We start from the raw sequence: 17,008 nt of genomic DNA on the forward strand, positions 1-17,008 counted from the left end.
CAATAGCGCATAAACCATATCAGTATTTTCATGGAAGAATGTATTCTAGCGCTTACATCACTATATTAGATCGATTTACAGTACGTATCATGTTTGCAAGATGGACACTCAGGACTTAGTAGCTACTGTACTTTAGTAGTGACCTTAACTTTCTTATAAGACAGTATAGCTTCATCAACTATAAGGGTAGCTACCTGTAGCTAACCGCCAAAAATGGTACTGGTAATTGAAAGTGTGTGCTGTATTGCAGTTGTAAAGTGACTGCTCTATTAGAATATCCTACTTAATATAAGAGACTTACTTCCAGCCTTCTTACAAGGTTTACAGATAATTAGCCAGTAATGTTGGGTTTCGCCAGCTGGAGTGCTAAAGCGAGTGCAATAGCACACATGTAACTATACCCTAAATGCATGTATTTGCATGTATATGAAGCTAAGCCACGTGTGTATGTTGCAGCTCATGTAATCACATGACATACTGTACTGTGAAGTATGTAGGTACAGTACAGATACTGTACTGGAAATACTGGGATATCTTGTAATAATGTGCATCTTGTGTATTACAGGTCCTTTAGAGAGCAAATTATTTTGAGAAAAGCATACATATACTTGTTAATTTTGCTGATTATTTTACCCTCTGTTTCACTAACCAGGTATAGTTACAGTGTATACATCGCTGAATGTTGAATTTGTGTCTAGATGTCTATTATGAATGCATACCTACACTGTACAGTACAACTGTATTTGGTAATGCTATAAATATACTGTATCATAAAGTATGATTGTACTGTATAGTAGGGACTATAAAGGTGTGAGCGTGGCCAATGAAAAAATCACCCAGAACCAACCTCACTTTTCCCTGACAACGATGAAGCAGGTAAAACTAAGCCCAAACAAGCCTTCAGATTGACCAAAAATTCATTCAAAAAGTTGCTATGGATTTTTCTATTAATTTAAATAGAATTTTCTAGTGACTGACTGGGTAACTGACAGACTGATGGCTTCAGACAAGGGTAACTCAAATAACGGCTAAGGCTATAGGTTTGATTTTTTTCTCTGTTCTATGTCACTTCGGCCTGAGAGGTGCCTTTTGGCATACCACAACACGTACAATGCATTCTTCATGAACTTACCAGTGTCCTCCTTTGTGTCCCATTCATCTTTGCTGACAGCAAGAAGTGTCAATTTGACGGTACCCTTTATAACAGAAATTGTCTGTATTTTTCATAGTGGCTAATTTGATTGCAGAGGTGCTTTTCGCACAGTTCTTGATTCGTAATGCTGTGTAATGGGTTGAACATAGCTGAAAAACTAAGTATAATGAATACTTCATTTTTCAGATGACAATTGATAGCTAGGGCATGTGGTACCTTTTCTTCTGATGCGGTATGAGTGGGTTCACCTGTCATAATAATTTTATTTTACAAGGAAAAGTTAACAAACAAGTACACCAATAATGGAATTTTCAACTAGAGTAGGGTCCATAACACATCGATAAAAAATAATGAAACTAGCTGGAGTAGTGCACGATATTAAATCACAGTAAAACACAGTAAAACAATAGCTACTGTGCATTTTTATTATGGTATCTTGAGTGCAGTAGGGTATAACACTTCTATTGTTTTACTGTTACACCTTTGGCTGTCAGCAAACAGAAATTGGACACAAAGGAGGACAAAGGCAAGTCCATGATGTATGCATTGTAACTGTGGTATGCCAAAAGGCACATCCTGGATGTTGAACAGTGAAAAAATCAAGCTTGTAGCCTCAGCCGTTATCTAGTTACACTTGTCTGAAGGCATCAGGCAGTTAGTCAGTCGGTAGAAAATTCCATTAAATAATTATTGTAGTAATCTATTGGGAGCATTTAGGGTTGAACTGAAGGTACTTTTGGGCTTGGTTATGCCTAACGAATACTGCCAAAGCGCCAGGATGGTATTGTGAAACTGGTTTTAGGGTGATATTTTTGGCCAGGAAAACTGAAACTTCTATGATCCTGAAGTTGTTACATCACTACACCATGCATGTATTTTGTAATACCATTTCTTTACTACATAAGTATTATATCAATTTAAAATTTCTGGCTGTTGTATGTAAGGCATTCTCCTACATAGCACTTAAAATTGTTGTGAAATTTCAGGACTAGTACTAGTGTTGTACCGATATGCATTTTTTCACGTTTACCGATGCTGATTATTTTGTCTATTCCTGTAACCGATATGCCAATATTAACCGATATTCTTCATTTCTTCAGAACAGGGGAGGAGGAGCAGAAATCACCTAAACTTTATGTGTGTAAATAGAAATGGAATGATAATGTAATTAATTGTGTGGGGGGTTGATTTTTACAATGTTTGCTAAAGTGTTGCCAGTAACCCTTTCATGGAAAAAGAAGACATGTAGTTATAAAACAGCTAAGCCAGTTTATCAAACAATGTTTTTTTGGTGGGATTCCAGATCCTTTGTGAAGAGTGATCGACTAATTGCGTGCCTGCTATGTATAGCCTTGCAACCATACTTTCACAAACAAACAAGCCTACAGCCCCTGTAAACAGTTATAATAACAGTAACAGCTGTACCGCTTACTGCTGTATTCACCACTTTCTTTAATTTCACCTATTTATTGCCATCATTAATGAATGATTGTGGGTTTCAGTTAATTGGCAAATTATTTCCGCTTCATAACTGATACCGATATTTGTATATTTAGCTAATACCGGCTGTTTCCAGTAATTCAACTGATTATCGGTGCAACATTAACTAGTACAGCACTCGACTTTAACCTTGTAATAGTCTTTTGAATCTTGTAGCAGTGCTTTAAATTACTGTATTACAATGTAAATTGACACACTCTATTGGTGTTGTTAAACTATTCAGTCATGTACATCTAGTTGTGTATGTATGTACTATCATAGATATCATATACTACGTACGCGGGAGTACATACTGACTTGTTAGCACTTATCAACAAGCCACTCCACGTTGTACTTCAAAATACAGTCGTCGATTACTAATCATAAACGGTTCCGGTAAAACTGGCCACCTCCTGGCAATTTTAGTAATACAAAAGATTTAACCTCTTCAATGTTTAGTAGACAGTGTATGGATACACTAGAATACCTCTCAATAGACTGAATTACCAGGAAAACGCTTGAAATACAGCATAAGTATCGTGAAAGTGATTTTACAAGCCTCAAACTTGCCTTCATTAAGTCATGGCTCAGAAAACCAGGCTACAATTGTCATGCCTATCTTAAACCATCCATCTATGTCCACTCAACTAATAGCATAATAGTAAGTGACATATTTAGTCTTGTAACAAGAGCTGAGATCCCCAAACACCTTCTGAGCAACATGAAGCGGATACCACTGTTGTATCACTCAGCTTGTGGTTTCACTACTCAGGATAGCCATTGGAACTGTTGAGGGTAGCAGATATGATGCTGTAGGGCCCCAGTACTATGCCCCCTAGTGCAACACTTGCACAGTAGACATGGGTAGACTACAAAGGAAAGGTGTTAACGAGTACAACGTGGATTGTTTGAAAACTGGCAGTACGCAATCCCGGGTATGTAGTATATAATACATGCAGTATTTACGGTAACAGAAATGTATACTGTGTATTACTGTGTTTACCTACATAGTATACAGGCTCTTGCTGAAGATTCAAGGGATCGCACTACTTTAGATGAACAACTCAAGTAAGTAATAGTGTATGTCATGAAGAATATAGTAAGCTTAGTTGTAAATTCTTCACAGCTAATTGTATTCCATTGTTTTATGCATGAAATAAGTTAAAACTTATGCAGTTTTAATGTCAAACAGTATATGTACACATGAAAAACTGTAAAAAAGGATAAATCAGAATGTAACTCTCCTTTGCTAATACAGTAGCCCAGTGGGCAAATTTTATATTGATGATTTTAAGATTACAGTGGAACCTGTCTAAAGCAATATTTGGCCTTTATAGAGAGGTGGCTACCTAGTTCAATATCCCTGCTTGCAGGGTACTTGTTTCAACTCCTCCTTGTGGTATAGCATTTTTACTAGTTATAAGACAACCAATTGAACCTCCTCGGTAAAAATAATAAATTGAAAATTTTATGAACCTCCTTGGTGTAAAAATGATGAATTGAAATTTTATTGGACATGTTGTTTACTACTGCGGCATCTATGGACTATATCCGCAATGACGTTTTGTGATGTCACAAAACAAAATGGCCGTGCTAGTGTGGGGACTTTGTATAGGAAGGTGTTGGGCGAGGTAGTGTTTCCCTATGATAGCATTTATATATTCGAAAAAAGGAAGTATATAATGCAATACAAATTAGGGCTGGGACGAATATTGGAATTTACCTTCGAATATTTGCTAATAAAATGTTCGAACGTTCGAAGCTTCGGTATTAGCTTTCAAGTTACAGGTTATCTTGTATTTATTCACATCCTTCTTAGGTTTTATCTTTCTAAACCTATTTAATGAGTTTGTAAGCATTTGGAAAATGCATAGCAGCAGTACTGAATGACGTGATCAATCGATTGCAAATGGGCGTGTCCGCTATACTGCAATCATACACAGGTAAACACCAAGTAATGGCTAAAAGTACACTTTCCATGCATTATCTATCATTTTATAAGGTGTTTTAAAGCTGCAACTATGGTAGTAAGCCAAACTTCGATGGTTTAAAGTGGGCATGGCATATGAAGATCAATCACGAACAGACGAACATTGATCACGCAAGAGGAATAAGCAGCTGCAATAAAGATGACGACATTTATTTGTAATTCTTTAGTAGACTATGATTGCATTACGAAGCTTCGAAGACACTTTTATAATTTGAAGTTTACTTAACCTTCGAACCACGAAGCATTCGAAGCTTCATCCCAGCCCTAATACAAATAAGCCTAGTTGTGTCCGAATTTAAAATTTTCGGTCTACTTTACTTGTTAGAATGCATTTTGCATCGTCACAGTATTTGTACTACGTACTTCTACCTTTATTATCTCGTGGTTCCAAGCGTAGAAAACTATAGACAACATTCATTTCGAATACTGCGTGCTAAAGTTTCTGAAGCCCCCACACTAACACAACCATTTTATCAATTATGACATCAAATTTTGTCATTGCGGATATCGTCCATTAACACAGTCAATATTCATGGTGCAAAACTGTCTGTAATTTTTCATTGTTACAATCAATTTTACACAATCAGTATATTGAAGATACCATATCATGTTCCTTATTACATCACGCCTACTACAAAAATGACCATACATTGACCAGCTCCTATTGGCTTCATTTTACAAAAGTCTACAGGTTGACTTCTGGTCCAACTGCTCTAATATCTATCATTCTTGGAACTCTTGTCTAAGAAAATCTTTGGCTGCTTTGTTTATGCTAACATTCAGTGGCTGGTAAAATTGGGTGGAACACAGACGAAAGGATATTGTTTTGCCAAAGCAAATCGCAACATGCTTGTGGTACTTTCCCTCTAAACTCATCAAATATAGCACGAGCATATTGGTCATCAGATTTCTTATGTTCTCAAAAGGGGCAATGATTTTTGATATGTTATTGACCATAGTTTTTTCATTGCACTTGATACACCAGGCGAGTTGCTGTGTGCCTTAGCTTGAAGCAAGTAATCTTACACTTTGAACTTTCTGTATGATATTTATTTATTTGTAGCTGTGTTTGTCTGCTGCTGTGTTTGCGATGTAATGTGGCAAATCCAATACACGATGGGTCTTTGGAGCCATGAATACTGTGTCTGAATAACTCAGAATACCAGAGAGCAGCCTTACAAAGGCAGTGTTACCGTATAGGGGGGAAGTTTTGATGGGCGAAACTTTTGCAGATTACGTGTTTTTGTCAAAAAATGCAAAAGTTTCTCTTAAAATGCACATGGAAAGTGCTACAGCAGTCCAGTTTCTTTTGTGAGCCATGCCCACTTATTGTGCACCTAATGTAGAGCCACACCCACTTTAATTGATCGCCAGGTGCCAGTGTATGGATGCATCACAATCGTCGTGAGCCATGCCCACTTATCAACAAAATTAATGTGCATTGTTTACGTACGCGGCTAAGCACTTTAAGTGGACACCGCCATACTTTCAGAAACTGTGTGGCTGCCCAGAGCACACTTCATAAAGAATTAATCACAAAATGACAGCTCGTGTTAATTAGCCAGCGTTTATAATGTTAGAATGTGAATAACGTCATGTATCAACAATAGTAAACTGGTGGTTCAGCAGTATTGGTGCTTTGCTTTGTTCTGTAGTTTTCCGTGTTTTTCTTGCACAATGCTGTACCATTAGCCATGTGTAATAGTTACTTCTGTTGTCCTATTGTTCTTGACTAGTAACAGTCTGATTATATATATTTAGTGATTATTAATTGGAAAATGAAGTAGGGACCCAAGTGATAAAAGTAGTGAAACAAGAGATAAATGATGATATTACAGCATAGCTGTGTGAGAGAATCCCTACGCACATTGACATATTATAACAATTGTTTCCAAAGTAGAGATTTTCCCACTGAGCTATGCTGTTATACCATCGCTCATCTCTTGTTTGATTACTGTTATCACTTTGATCCCTGTTCTAACTATACAATTTTTTTTTTGGTTAAAGCATACAGCTATACACATTTGACTGTTCTATTAGGGTGACTGTTGTATTAGAGTATCTCAGCCTTCACCTAGGAAGCATGCCACTTTCATAATTATCACTGTGCTAGCTTCAAGACACACGGTAGTGTGTGGTGCTGCCAAGAAGTCGGCATGCAACACCGGTGAGTATATTGACAGGAAGAAAGAAAACGCAATTTTCACCTCTGTAGCTCTGTGCTGCCTTTACGAAACAGATGATTTTTGCTGTGGGCACGCCTGCCAATGTCAGTACTCCACATACCAAACTTGAGCAAAATCGCTTCAAGCATTCCCAAGATATGAGACTTCAAAAATTGGCTTAGTTTCTTCATTTTTTCTTCTTATTTTTCTTTCTCTTTTCGTGCACTTACAAAAACTGCCATAAAATGCAAATGTCATGTCCGATTGCCTTGAAATGTGGCACACAGATGGGGGGGGGGGGGGGGGGGGGGTATAAAGGCACATCTTGATACCACGTTTGGCTGGAATACGATAAGTAGTCAAAGAGTTCTTAGCAATTATTCATGAAAAATAACACCAATATGTTGTCATGCCTACAGGGTAAACCGCTTATGGGAAGAAGCTGAAAATCAGTATGTAGATAGGTTAACTATTGAGCCTCAAACCTTTTGTAGTTTGAAAGAAATCGAGCTAAAGACCATGAAGATGCAACAAAAAGACCAACAGTGTGTAACAATTAGCGATCGAGATTAGCTAATAAAAAAATGATTACTTGCCACACCTACCAGAAAAACTGCTTGGAGTAAATTATGCTTTGAAAATTGCTGTACAGATGGAATAATCATCTTACATGTAGAAAGGCCAATGGTGTAGAAGAATCAGACTTAAAGCCACAGAGTTATAACATGAAATCCAACTCGGTATACAGTGGAACCTCTATATAACAGATACCCATGGACCAAGCTTAAGTGTCCTGTATATGGAGATGTCCTTTGTAAGTAGGTTGAAATATTTATATCATACACAGTATAATTATAATGTTTGAAGATTGATTACACTAACAACAGTTCACACCTATGTACATGGTCAGTCACTAAGCTGTTCTTCCCTCTGCTTTGAAAATAACCATCTAAAGTTGTTTGCTTACTAAATACAAGAGATGAACAATACAGGCGAGCTACAGTAGTACCATTGAACCAACTTTCAAAGCTTCTTCTGTAAAACCTTTCTTTTGCAGAAATAGTTGGACATCTTCTAGATTTTCCATTGCATATTGAATGTGTCAATCTTTGGTACAGCTTCAACCACTTCCATTTCTACGTCACCTGTCACACGATCCTCCTCATCATCATCTATTTGACCTGGCTCAGATGAGCAGGCTGCAGCAAGGAACTCTTCTTCCCAGTGCTCCTCAGACAGCTCACGGCACACTGGTAAAGATCCATCACCATCAAGGTACTCATCAACAGAACAGGTGCCATTACCTACAACTTGAGGGATCAAATTGTGGAGGTGAAATTCACTATCTACTGCTAGGAATGGATCAGCATCGTCTTGACCCACATTACAAGTAGTAACATTGAGATATTTGTCAAGTATGCCAGCTGACCGAAAACATTTGCATATAGTCTCTGGTTTCACCTTTTCTCAAGCTTCACTGACAAAGTGGATGGCCTTCAAAACATTCAATGACTCTGCTACCTGTGATGCAGTATCACATTCTTCAATTTTGGTAAGAACATATTACAAAAACAACTGGCGATAGTGAAATTTGAAATTCTTAATTATCCCTAGATCTAGCAGCTGCAATCAAGAGGTGGTATTTGCTGGAAGGAATACAACCTTAATATTGCTGTACTTATCTTTTATTTCAGGGGGATGGCATCCAGCATTATCCATCAGTAAAGCAACAAACCGAGACTGAGCCCTCAAACTTTGATTTATCTTTTTAAGAATTCTACAAAGATATCCCCAGTCATCCATGCCTTAGACTGGCTGAAATAAGAGACGGAAGAAGACTCTTATTAAGATTTTAAAAACATCTCGGGTTCTCATACTTCCAAATAACAACAGGCTTTTTTATAACCATCTGCATTTGCGATGAATGCTATGTATGGTAAACCTTTGTTTGCTTTTCTTTCCACCTTTGCAAGACTGACCTTTTTGAATAAAACCACGTTCAGGTAACGCTTTCCAAAACACCAGTTTCATCTAGGTTCCATATGTCCCTTTTTGCATAGCTTTGTAAAACCTCAGGGAGTCGTTCTTCCACGAGTCCACAGTTGCACCAGAAACATCGCCGCTTTCTCCACTTACTGTCAGTTGTTTAACATTGTATTTTTTTTCCATTTCTCCAGCCATCCATTGGAGCCTTTGAATTCACCCCTTCCTAGATGCTCTGCAATTTCTTTTGCCTTTGCTACAAGCTGTGGGCCTGCTGGGTAAATGTATTTAGAACAAGCCAACAGGTACCACTTATACAATACTTCATTTACTTCACTGAAGTCGGACTTTCATGTGCGGAGGCTTACTTTGTGCAAGATTTATCAGAGGCATTACTTTCATACAAAGTCAATAGCTGCTCTTTCTCTTTTAAAATAGTTGCAATCTGAGTCTTCCCACAATTAAAACGCTGTCATAGACCTCTGACCCCTAGCTTAGGATTTTTCTTGGCCTCTTGTATAACTTCAATCTTCTGCTTCAGCGTCCGGTGCTTTCGGCGCGTTGAACAAGATCCGCCATTGTCACTGATTATACCACTTAGTTGTAGGCAGGTACAATCATTGTCGCCAATTAGTTACTGACAAGTACAATTAGTTATAACACATGATTATTGCGTGTTGAAAAGCGTCATCATGGCTCATATTGTTGCTCATCCCTGAGCGTGTTGTTGTCTACGAGATTGATTCATATATCTGAGGGTACCATGCATACATGGATAAGTGGGAATATGAAGTTGGCGAAGTTTTACCATTAAGAAGGGAGCCTGACAATGAAGTCGATGTTAACTCTGTTGCCATCATGAAAGACGAAGAAATAGTTGGACATGTCCCATTTAATTTAACTAGATTAATATCCCAATTTCTTCAAAGAGATGTGAATGTAGGCTTCGTGGAAGTAACCGGTGAGAGAGTTAACCGAGGAACTGGATATGGCATTGAGTTACCCTGCAAATACTGCTTGTATGGATCTGAACCTTACATTAACAAACTGAAAGAATTAATAGCACCTTTGAAAGAAAAAAAGCTATTGTAAATTGTGTAGAATATATAACTATATTAAACCATAGTGATTCCTCTTGAACACCTAAAACGTTTCAGTGGCATTCGTTATTTAGAGGTAAGAGCATACGCGTATGGTACCAGAGGGTACTCATCGATTGTCTGTTGTCTGTTACAAGGAGGTGTCCGTTGTGTGGAGGTTGTTAATACATTGAAAACAATTAGTAAATCTGGGACCATAGTTAACTGTCCGTAACATGGAGGTGTCCGCTATTCGGAGTGTCCGTTAATAGAGGTTACACTGTAGCAAGTACGAGATACTCTAATAGAGCAGTCACCCTAATAGAGCAGCCAACTATAAGAAGTAAATTACTAGTGCTGGGCAATATAGATTTTTCTTATGTCATGGCAAAATTTATTCACGATATGAATATATGTCACGATATATACCAAATTTTATCTTGAATGTTTATTTTCTTTTTTTTTTCAGATAGTTTTCAAGTATGTGCAACTACACTGTACACAAAACACAGGAATAAGATCATTTATTAGCTAATACATCATATGCACTTATACAGCTAGTTAAATGAAAATAATATTAAAAGAAATGTTGATTTGCATACTGGCAAGTTACAAATGTTCATTTGTATACAATACTTAGCTAGTCTTCCGGTTCACCTACAACTTAATCTGCGATACCTTCATCATCTTGATCTATTATAATATTTAAATTAGAGATTATCGGTTTACAATAACTACATGTGCAAAGCACATGTAAGCTAGGATGGTCTGCCTCATGCAGGGAATTTAAAAAAAAAAAAAAAAAACATACTTTCAAATGGCATCTGGAGGCTTGCATACACAGTCTCTTTCTTTTTGAATATCAAAATAGCTTAGACCAAGCAATGTAATTAAAGCAATGTTATATGTTCTACTGACTGTTCTATTAGAGTATCGCACTGACTGGTCTATTAGAGTATTTTTATCTTTTTACAAATTCAAGTAGCTGAAAATTAGCGCTTGTTAATCACAGTGGCTCTTTGAACTACTACTCTTCTCACTGGTCTACTGCTTCCTACATATCCCACCACTGCACACAGATCTAATAAGATAGTGCCTTCAAAATACGCAACAGTATGCCACACCCTTGACGCGGCGAGACATTGGTGCAGTAGGAGTAATGGCGAAACTGGAGATGCCATCTTACGAGCTCACGTTGTACTGCTTATATCACATGAGCTATATCGCGATATAATTTTTAGCTATTGTATCACGATATATAAAAATACGTCATATGTCGGCTATATCGCCCAGCACTATAAATTACTTTATTAAAGCATTCATCTATGTCTTGTAGAGATTTTAACACTGTTATAAGCCACTCTGTATGGTGCTGAGAGATCAGCTAGAAACAAGTCAATAGGTCACCCTGCAAAGTGTTAAACCATATTTCAAATCACCCTATAGAGTATTCAGCTAGAAGCAAGTCACCCTGTAGAGAAATCAACTTGAAATAAGTCTTCTTGTAGAAGGATCAGCTAGAAACCAGTCACCTTAACTATATTTCAAGTCACCCCATTGAGAATTCAGCTGGAAACAAGTTACCTTGTAGAGAGATCAGCTAGAAACAAGTCACCCTGTAGAATGATCATCTATATAATCATCCTGTAGAGAGATCACCTGAAAACAAATCACCTTGTAGAGCTAGAAACAAGTCATCCTGTGGAAAGATCAGCTAGAAACAAATCACCCTGTAAAGAAATCTGGTAGAAGCAAGTCACCCTGTAGAGAGTACAGCCAGAAAAAGTCACCCTGTACAGAGAAATCAGCCAGAAACAAGTCACCCTCTAGAGATCAGCTAGCTAGAAACAAGTTATCATGTAGCGAGATCAACTACATTTCAAATAATCCTGTAGAAAGATCAGCTTGAATAAATCACCCCATAGAAGGATCAGTTAGAAACAAGTCATCCCGTAGAGATCAGCTAGAAACAAGTCACCCTGTAGAAAAATCAACTAGAAACAAATCACGCTGTAGAGAGATCAGCTGGAAACAAGGCACCTTGTGGAGAGATCAGCTTGATCAAAACACCCTGTAGGGATTCCAACTACATTTCAGGTCTTCCTGTGGAGAGTTCAGCACAAATAAATATCTCAGTAGGCTGATCAGTAGATCACCCTGTACAGTATTCAGTTAGAAACAAATCCTATAGAGAGATCAGCTAGAAACAAATCACTCTGTAGAGAGATCAGCTTGAAACAAAATGAGAGTTCAGCAAAAAAAGAAGTCACCCTGTCGAGAAATAAGCTACTATTCACCCTGTAGAGAGATCAGCTAGCTAGAAACAAGTCACCCTGTAGTGAGATCAGTAATCACCCTTTAGAAAGACCAACTTGAAACAAATCACCCCACAGAAGGATTACTTAGAAACAAGTCACCCTGTAGAGAGATCAAGTCATCCTGTAGATAGTTCAGCTAGAAACAATTCACCTTGTAGAAAGATCAGCTAGAGACAATCCACCCTGTAGAGAAATCGGCTAGAAACAAGTCACCCTGTAGAAAGATCAAATCATGCTGTAGAGAAATCAGCTAGAAAAATTTACTCTGTATAGAGAGATTGGCTGGTGACAAAACACCCTGTAGAGAGATCAGCTTGATCAAGTCACCCTGTAGTGAATCCAGCTACATTACAAATCACCCTGTGGAGAGTTTAGCTATAAATAAATCTCTCAGTAGACAGTTAAGCTAGAAACAAATCACCCTGTACAGTATTCAGTTAGAAACTAATCACCCTGTAGAGAGATCAGCTCGAAACAAATCACTCTGTATAGAGACCAGGTAGAAACAAGTCACCCTGTAGAGAGTTCAGTTAGAAAAGAAGTCACCATGTAGAAAAATCAGCTAGAAACAAGTCACCCTGTAGAGAGGTCAGCTAGAAACAAGTCACCCTGTAGAGAGATCAGCCACATTTCAAATCACCCTGTAGAAAAATCAGCTTGAAACAAATCATCCTGTAGAGAGATTAGTTAGAAACAAGTCACCCTGTGGAGAGATCAGCTTGAAACAGTAACCTTGTAGAGAGATCAGCTAAAAACAAATCACTGTGTAGAAAAATCAGATACATTTCAAATCACCCTGTAGAAAGGTCAGTTTGAAACATACAGTATCACCCTGTAGAAGGATCAGTTAGAAACAAATCACCCTCTAGAGAGATCAGATAGATCTAGAACCAAGTCACCCTGTAAAGAGTTCAGCTAGAAGCATGTCACCCTGTAGAGGGTTCACCTGCCAGAAAACTAAAGTTCAACTATCTTTCAATACTTTCTGTACAGTTTATAGTACGTTCGCGTTTAGCTGAATCCTCAAAAACGATTAATAACTTACAATTGCTACATTGCATGGGCCTTCTGTATTGCTCAATACGTAGCGCTTCTCAATCCGCTAAAAATATATTAAAAGCGCTTCATTCGAATGTAAGACACTCCAGTTATGACACTGTAAAGTTTTGCCATACATTTTCAATGGGGAAGCCTCTAAAGCACGGTCCTTTGATGTTCATGTTGACATATGTTTGTGGCGAAGCCAGACGTCACACACCCGCCCTCAACATGCATGATTTCACCATCTGTTATGTTAGAGGCTGTAATCCACTTTTACAAGAAAAATAAAACAGTCTTTGTGTGTGTAGAACAGGGTTGCATAAGTAGAAGAGCTGGGGCCACTGTTGCACTGTATTTAGAAGATGAGTAGCCTACTTATATTTAGGGAAAAACTCAAAAGAGAAAAAACTGAATTATAACAGCTCAAAATCTGTTACGCAGCATTGGTGTTCCTGCAATTGAGCCAAACAACATGTATTTTACTTCACATTCACCACACAGTTGCCTATCGTCTTCTATTCCCATTTAGTCAGTTTGTCATTTTAATCCTTTTCTCATCACTTCGCCACACATTTACACAGCTTTTCCAGTCAGCATTTTGTTTTTGAAGTCACATTCCTAATAAAACTCTAAAAGTTTCAACAAATGAAATAATACTGTTTGTATGAATTTGGACTGATAGTACCTGTAGTGACTTCCAAACACTCCTGCACTAATCAAATATACAAGGGATGGTATGTTCAACTTCTGCTAGCATAATAAAGCAATGATATTTTTTATTAAAGTGCACACACTTACACTTCATCTGTATTTTCATGTACTTCACAAAGTTTAATCCCAGCTACTTGATGACTCCTGGGGAACAACATCAAGTTGTAACGCCAATGCTGCAAATATCAACAATCTTACATCAGATGAAGTAAGCCCAGAAGAAGACTTGGACCCATTGCTGCTAGTGGAAGATTCATTAATATCACCATCACCATCCTCACTATCACTGCTGAGTTGGATGAGGAATTGCTCTAGAAGTTCTTCATTACCCAAGTCTCATCCAAATATACAACTGGTCTTCCTTCAGTTCTGTTGCACCTCGTTCGTCTTTAATATTTATGATGCTGATGGACTGTGCAGGGCTGCTCATAGCATACCCTGCATATACGTGTAGTAACATTAAAGCACAAACAGTTTCAATGCTAACCTCTTCTCATTAATGGTCTTGTACTTAAATCCCATATCACTCAACACTCTTTAAAGCAATGTTCTACCCCCAGAGAAAACACCATCATTCTTAAGTTTGGCCTAAGACGGAGTACGTGACAAAGTTCCAGGTTTCAAAATTTAACTTACCAAAATCTTTGAGAGCGATAGATTTCCTTCCTTCCGTACAATGAATGGATCTTGTCTGATAGTATCTGGGTCAAAACTGTCTGCATCAACATGGACTCGTGAACATTTGTACCTGATGATTACAATTGAGCGGGCTTGTGCAAAATGCATTTTGTACCTTTTTCTTGGCGTAAATAAACCACCTTTCTTGCGGTGCTCCATTCTAATGGATGTCCTTGAAATCCCTGCGTGGCGTAATGTATGCCAAAACCCAGCAAAGATGGCATTACATACAATACCGGTGGCCTTCAAGATTCTCTCTGTGATGTTGACAGAAATTTTAAATTTCTTTGCTTCTTGCTTAAAGTACTCCCATAGTTTCATAAGTAGATACTTTGTTTGGCTGTTTAACTTCTTTCTAAGAGGGTTTCGCTCTGCACTCGCTGACAGTGCACTGGGTGTCATATTCTCATCAATTAAGTGTGCGCCCGTAACATGGGCTTACGAGTAAATGCGCCATGAACATTATGTTTAAAGCCGTTGATCTTGTAATGCTTCTTAACCAAAAACCCAGGATTCAGGTCAACGCGAACGTAAGTTACAAGTTGCTCTATAGTGAGTTCAACTACATACAAACTGTCACCATGTAGTCAAGAGTACAGCTACATTATGATTCTCCCTGTAAAAATTTCACACATTTCCCTGTAGAGTATTCAACTGCAAGCATTTCATCCTACATTGAGTTAATGATTAATCAACACAATTGTAATAATTACTAAATAATATTGTTAAATGTGAATGTATAGCTAAACAATTTAGGAATTTAAAGTTTTTCCTTAGTAATCCTCATTCCTATAGAAAAGAAAAAGACAAGTTAAAAGAAATACGCAAAGCTGGCCATATTGATATGAAATTACAAAAAGTGATATCTAATCAAAAACAGCCAAGCTATAAAAAAGGGTGTGGCTGATAGTAGGATGATGGTTAATAACGACAATTCAGGTGATTGTGGTGCCAAATCATAGTGAAACTTGGAGGAGGCAACACAAATTCACCTGAGTTGTTGTTGGAATTGTTGTTACATACCATCATAGCCATTTCTTGGCTGCCACCTTGGATTTCACATCTTTCTTCACCCTGGCTTTTTTGGAGGCCACACCCTTTTTTACAGCTTGGCTGTTTTTGATTAGATTGTAAATACAGTTAGACCTATAATAAGTCATTGTAATCAATAGATTGTTAAGAGGTGTGATCTCTGCACTCTATCATTATTAATCAACCAAGATCATTGTTGGGCATGGTCTCGAAACTTTCGTGAATCTACCAAGTATAAGCATTATAAAGAATTTGTGGTGTTTAAATAGGAAAATGTTGATAAGAAAATTAATGCCTAAATATGGTTTTATTGTTGGAACCACAAAGGGCACATGCCACTGGTGTAAAAGCCTGTGCATTACTTCACCTACAACTTAATCTGCGATACCTTCATCATCTTGATCTATTATAATATTTAAATTAGAGATTATCGGTGCAAGCTAGGATGGTCTGCCTCATGCAGGGAATTTTTTTTTTAAAACAGATACTTTCAAATGGCATCTGGAGGCTTGCATACACAGTCTTTTTCTTTTTAAATATCAAAATAGCTTAGACCAAGCAATGTAAATAGATATATTCTACTGACTATTCTATTAGAGTATCGCACTGACTGCTCTATTAGAGTATTTCTATCTTTTTACAAATTCAAGTAGCTGAAAATTAGCACTTGTTAATCACAGTGGCTCTTTGAACTACTACTCTTCTCACTGGTCTACTGCTTCCTACATATCCCACCACTGCACACAGATCTAATAAGAGTGCCTTCAAAATACGCAACAGTATGCCACACCCTTGACGCGGGCGAGACGTGGGTGCAGTAGGAGTAATGGCGAAACTGGAGATGCCATCTTACGAGTTCACGTTATACTGCTTATGTCACGTGAGCTATATCGCGATATAATTTTTAGCTATTGTATCACGATATATAAAAATATGTCATAATATGTCGTATGTCGGCTATATCGCCCAGCACTAGTACCCGGAGTGGATTTTATAAGAACATGTTTTCCTTACTGGCGAGTAGTAGGTGCATCGCTATGGAATATAAGGTTTGGCCCATTCATAGTGGGTGTACTGATGTGTATTAGCTAGAAGTTTGACAAGCAGGAAAGGTTGATACGAGAGGCGGGATTTGTGAACTTGGCTAAACTGGAGTGAATATACCATGAAATCCATATCAGTACACGTAGCACTAGTAACTAATAAGCATCAGCCTTAAACTAGATTTATTCAACCCACCATTTTCACAAACATGTGCAAATACTTTTTATACGGAAAGCGCCTATACCAGTAGTAGGCTAATCGCCATCCAAGAAACAATCTACTAAATTCACCAGTTAAAACAAGTCTCTAAACTTCAGGTGCAAAACGCAGATAGT

At 37.8% G+C, this 17,008-nt stretch overlaps 1 protein-coding gene and 1 long non-coding RNA gene across 2 annotated transcripts in view; one reads left to right on the forward strand and one right to left on the reverse strand.

The window, feature by feature from the left end:
- LOC136259196 (calcium permeable stress-gated cation channel 1-like) overlaps window positions 1–17,008 on the forward strand; it is a 132,282-nt gene that overhangs the window by 50,492 nt on the left and 64,782 nt on the right. Inside the window, exons 16-17 of the mRNA XM_066052678.1 lie at window positions 566–652; window positions 3,644–3,700. Coding sequence (XP_065908750.1) covers window positions 566–652; window positions 3,644–3,700 — 144 coding nt within the window. The remainder of the gene's footprint in view (window positions 1–565; window positions 653–3,643; window positions 3,701–17,008) is intronic.
- Window positions 14,199–14,841, reverse strand: LOC136249036 (uncharacterized). Its single transcript, XR_010697997.1, has 4 exons — window positions 14,713–14,841; window positions 14,556–14,667; window positions 14,407–14,507; window positions 14,199–14,357 (listed from the first exon to the last, which is right to left on the reverse strand). It is a non-coding gene; the product is annotated as an uncharacterized lncRNA (long non-coding RNA).

Source organism: Dysidea avara, chromosome 1, assembly GCF_963678975.1.
Source record: "Dysidea avara chromosome 1, odDysAvar1.4, whole genome shotgun sequence".
NCBI lineage: Eukaryota > Metazoa > Porifera > Demospongiae > Dictyoceratida > Dysideidae > Dysidea > Dysidea avara.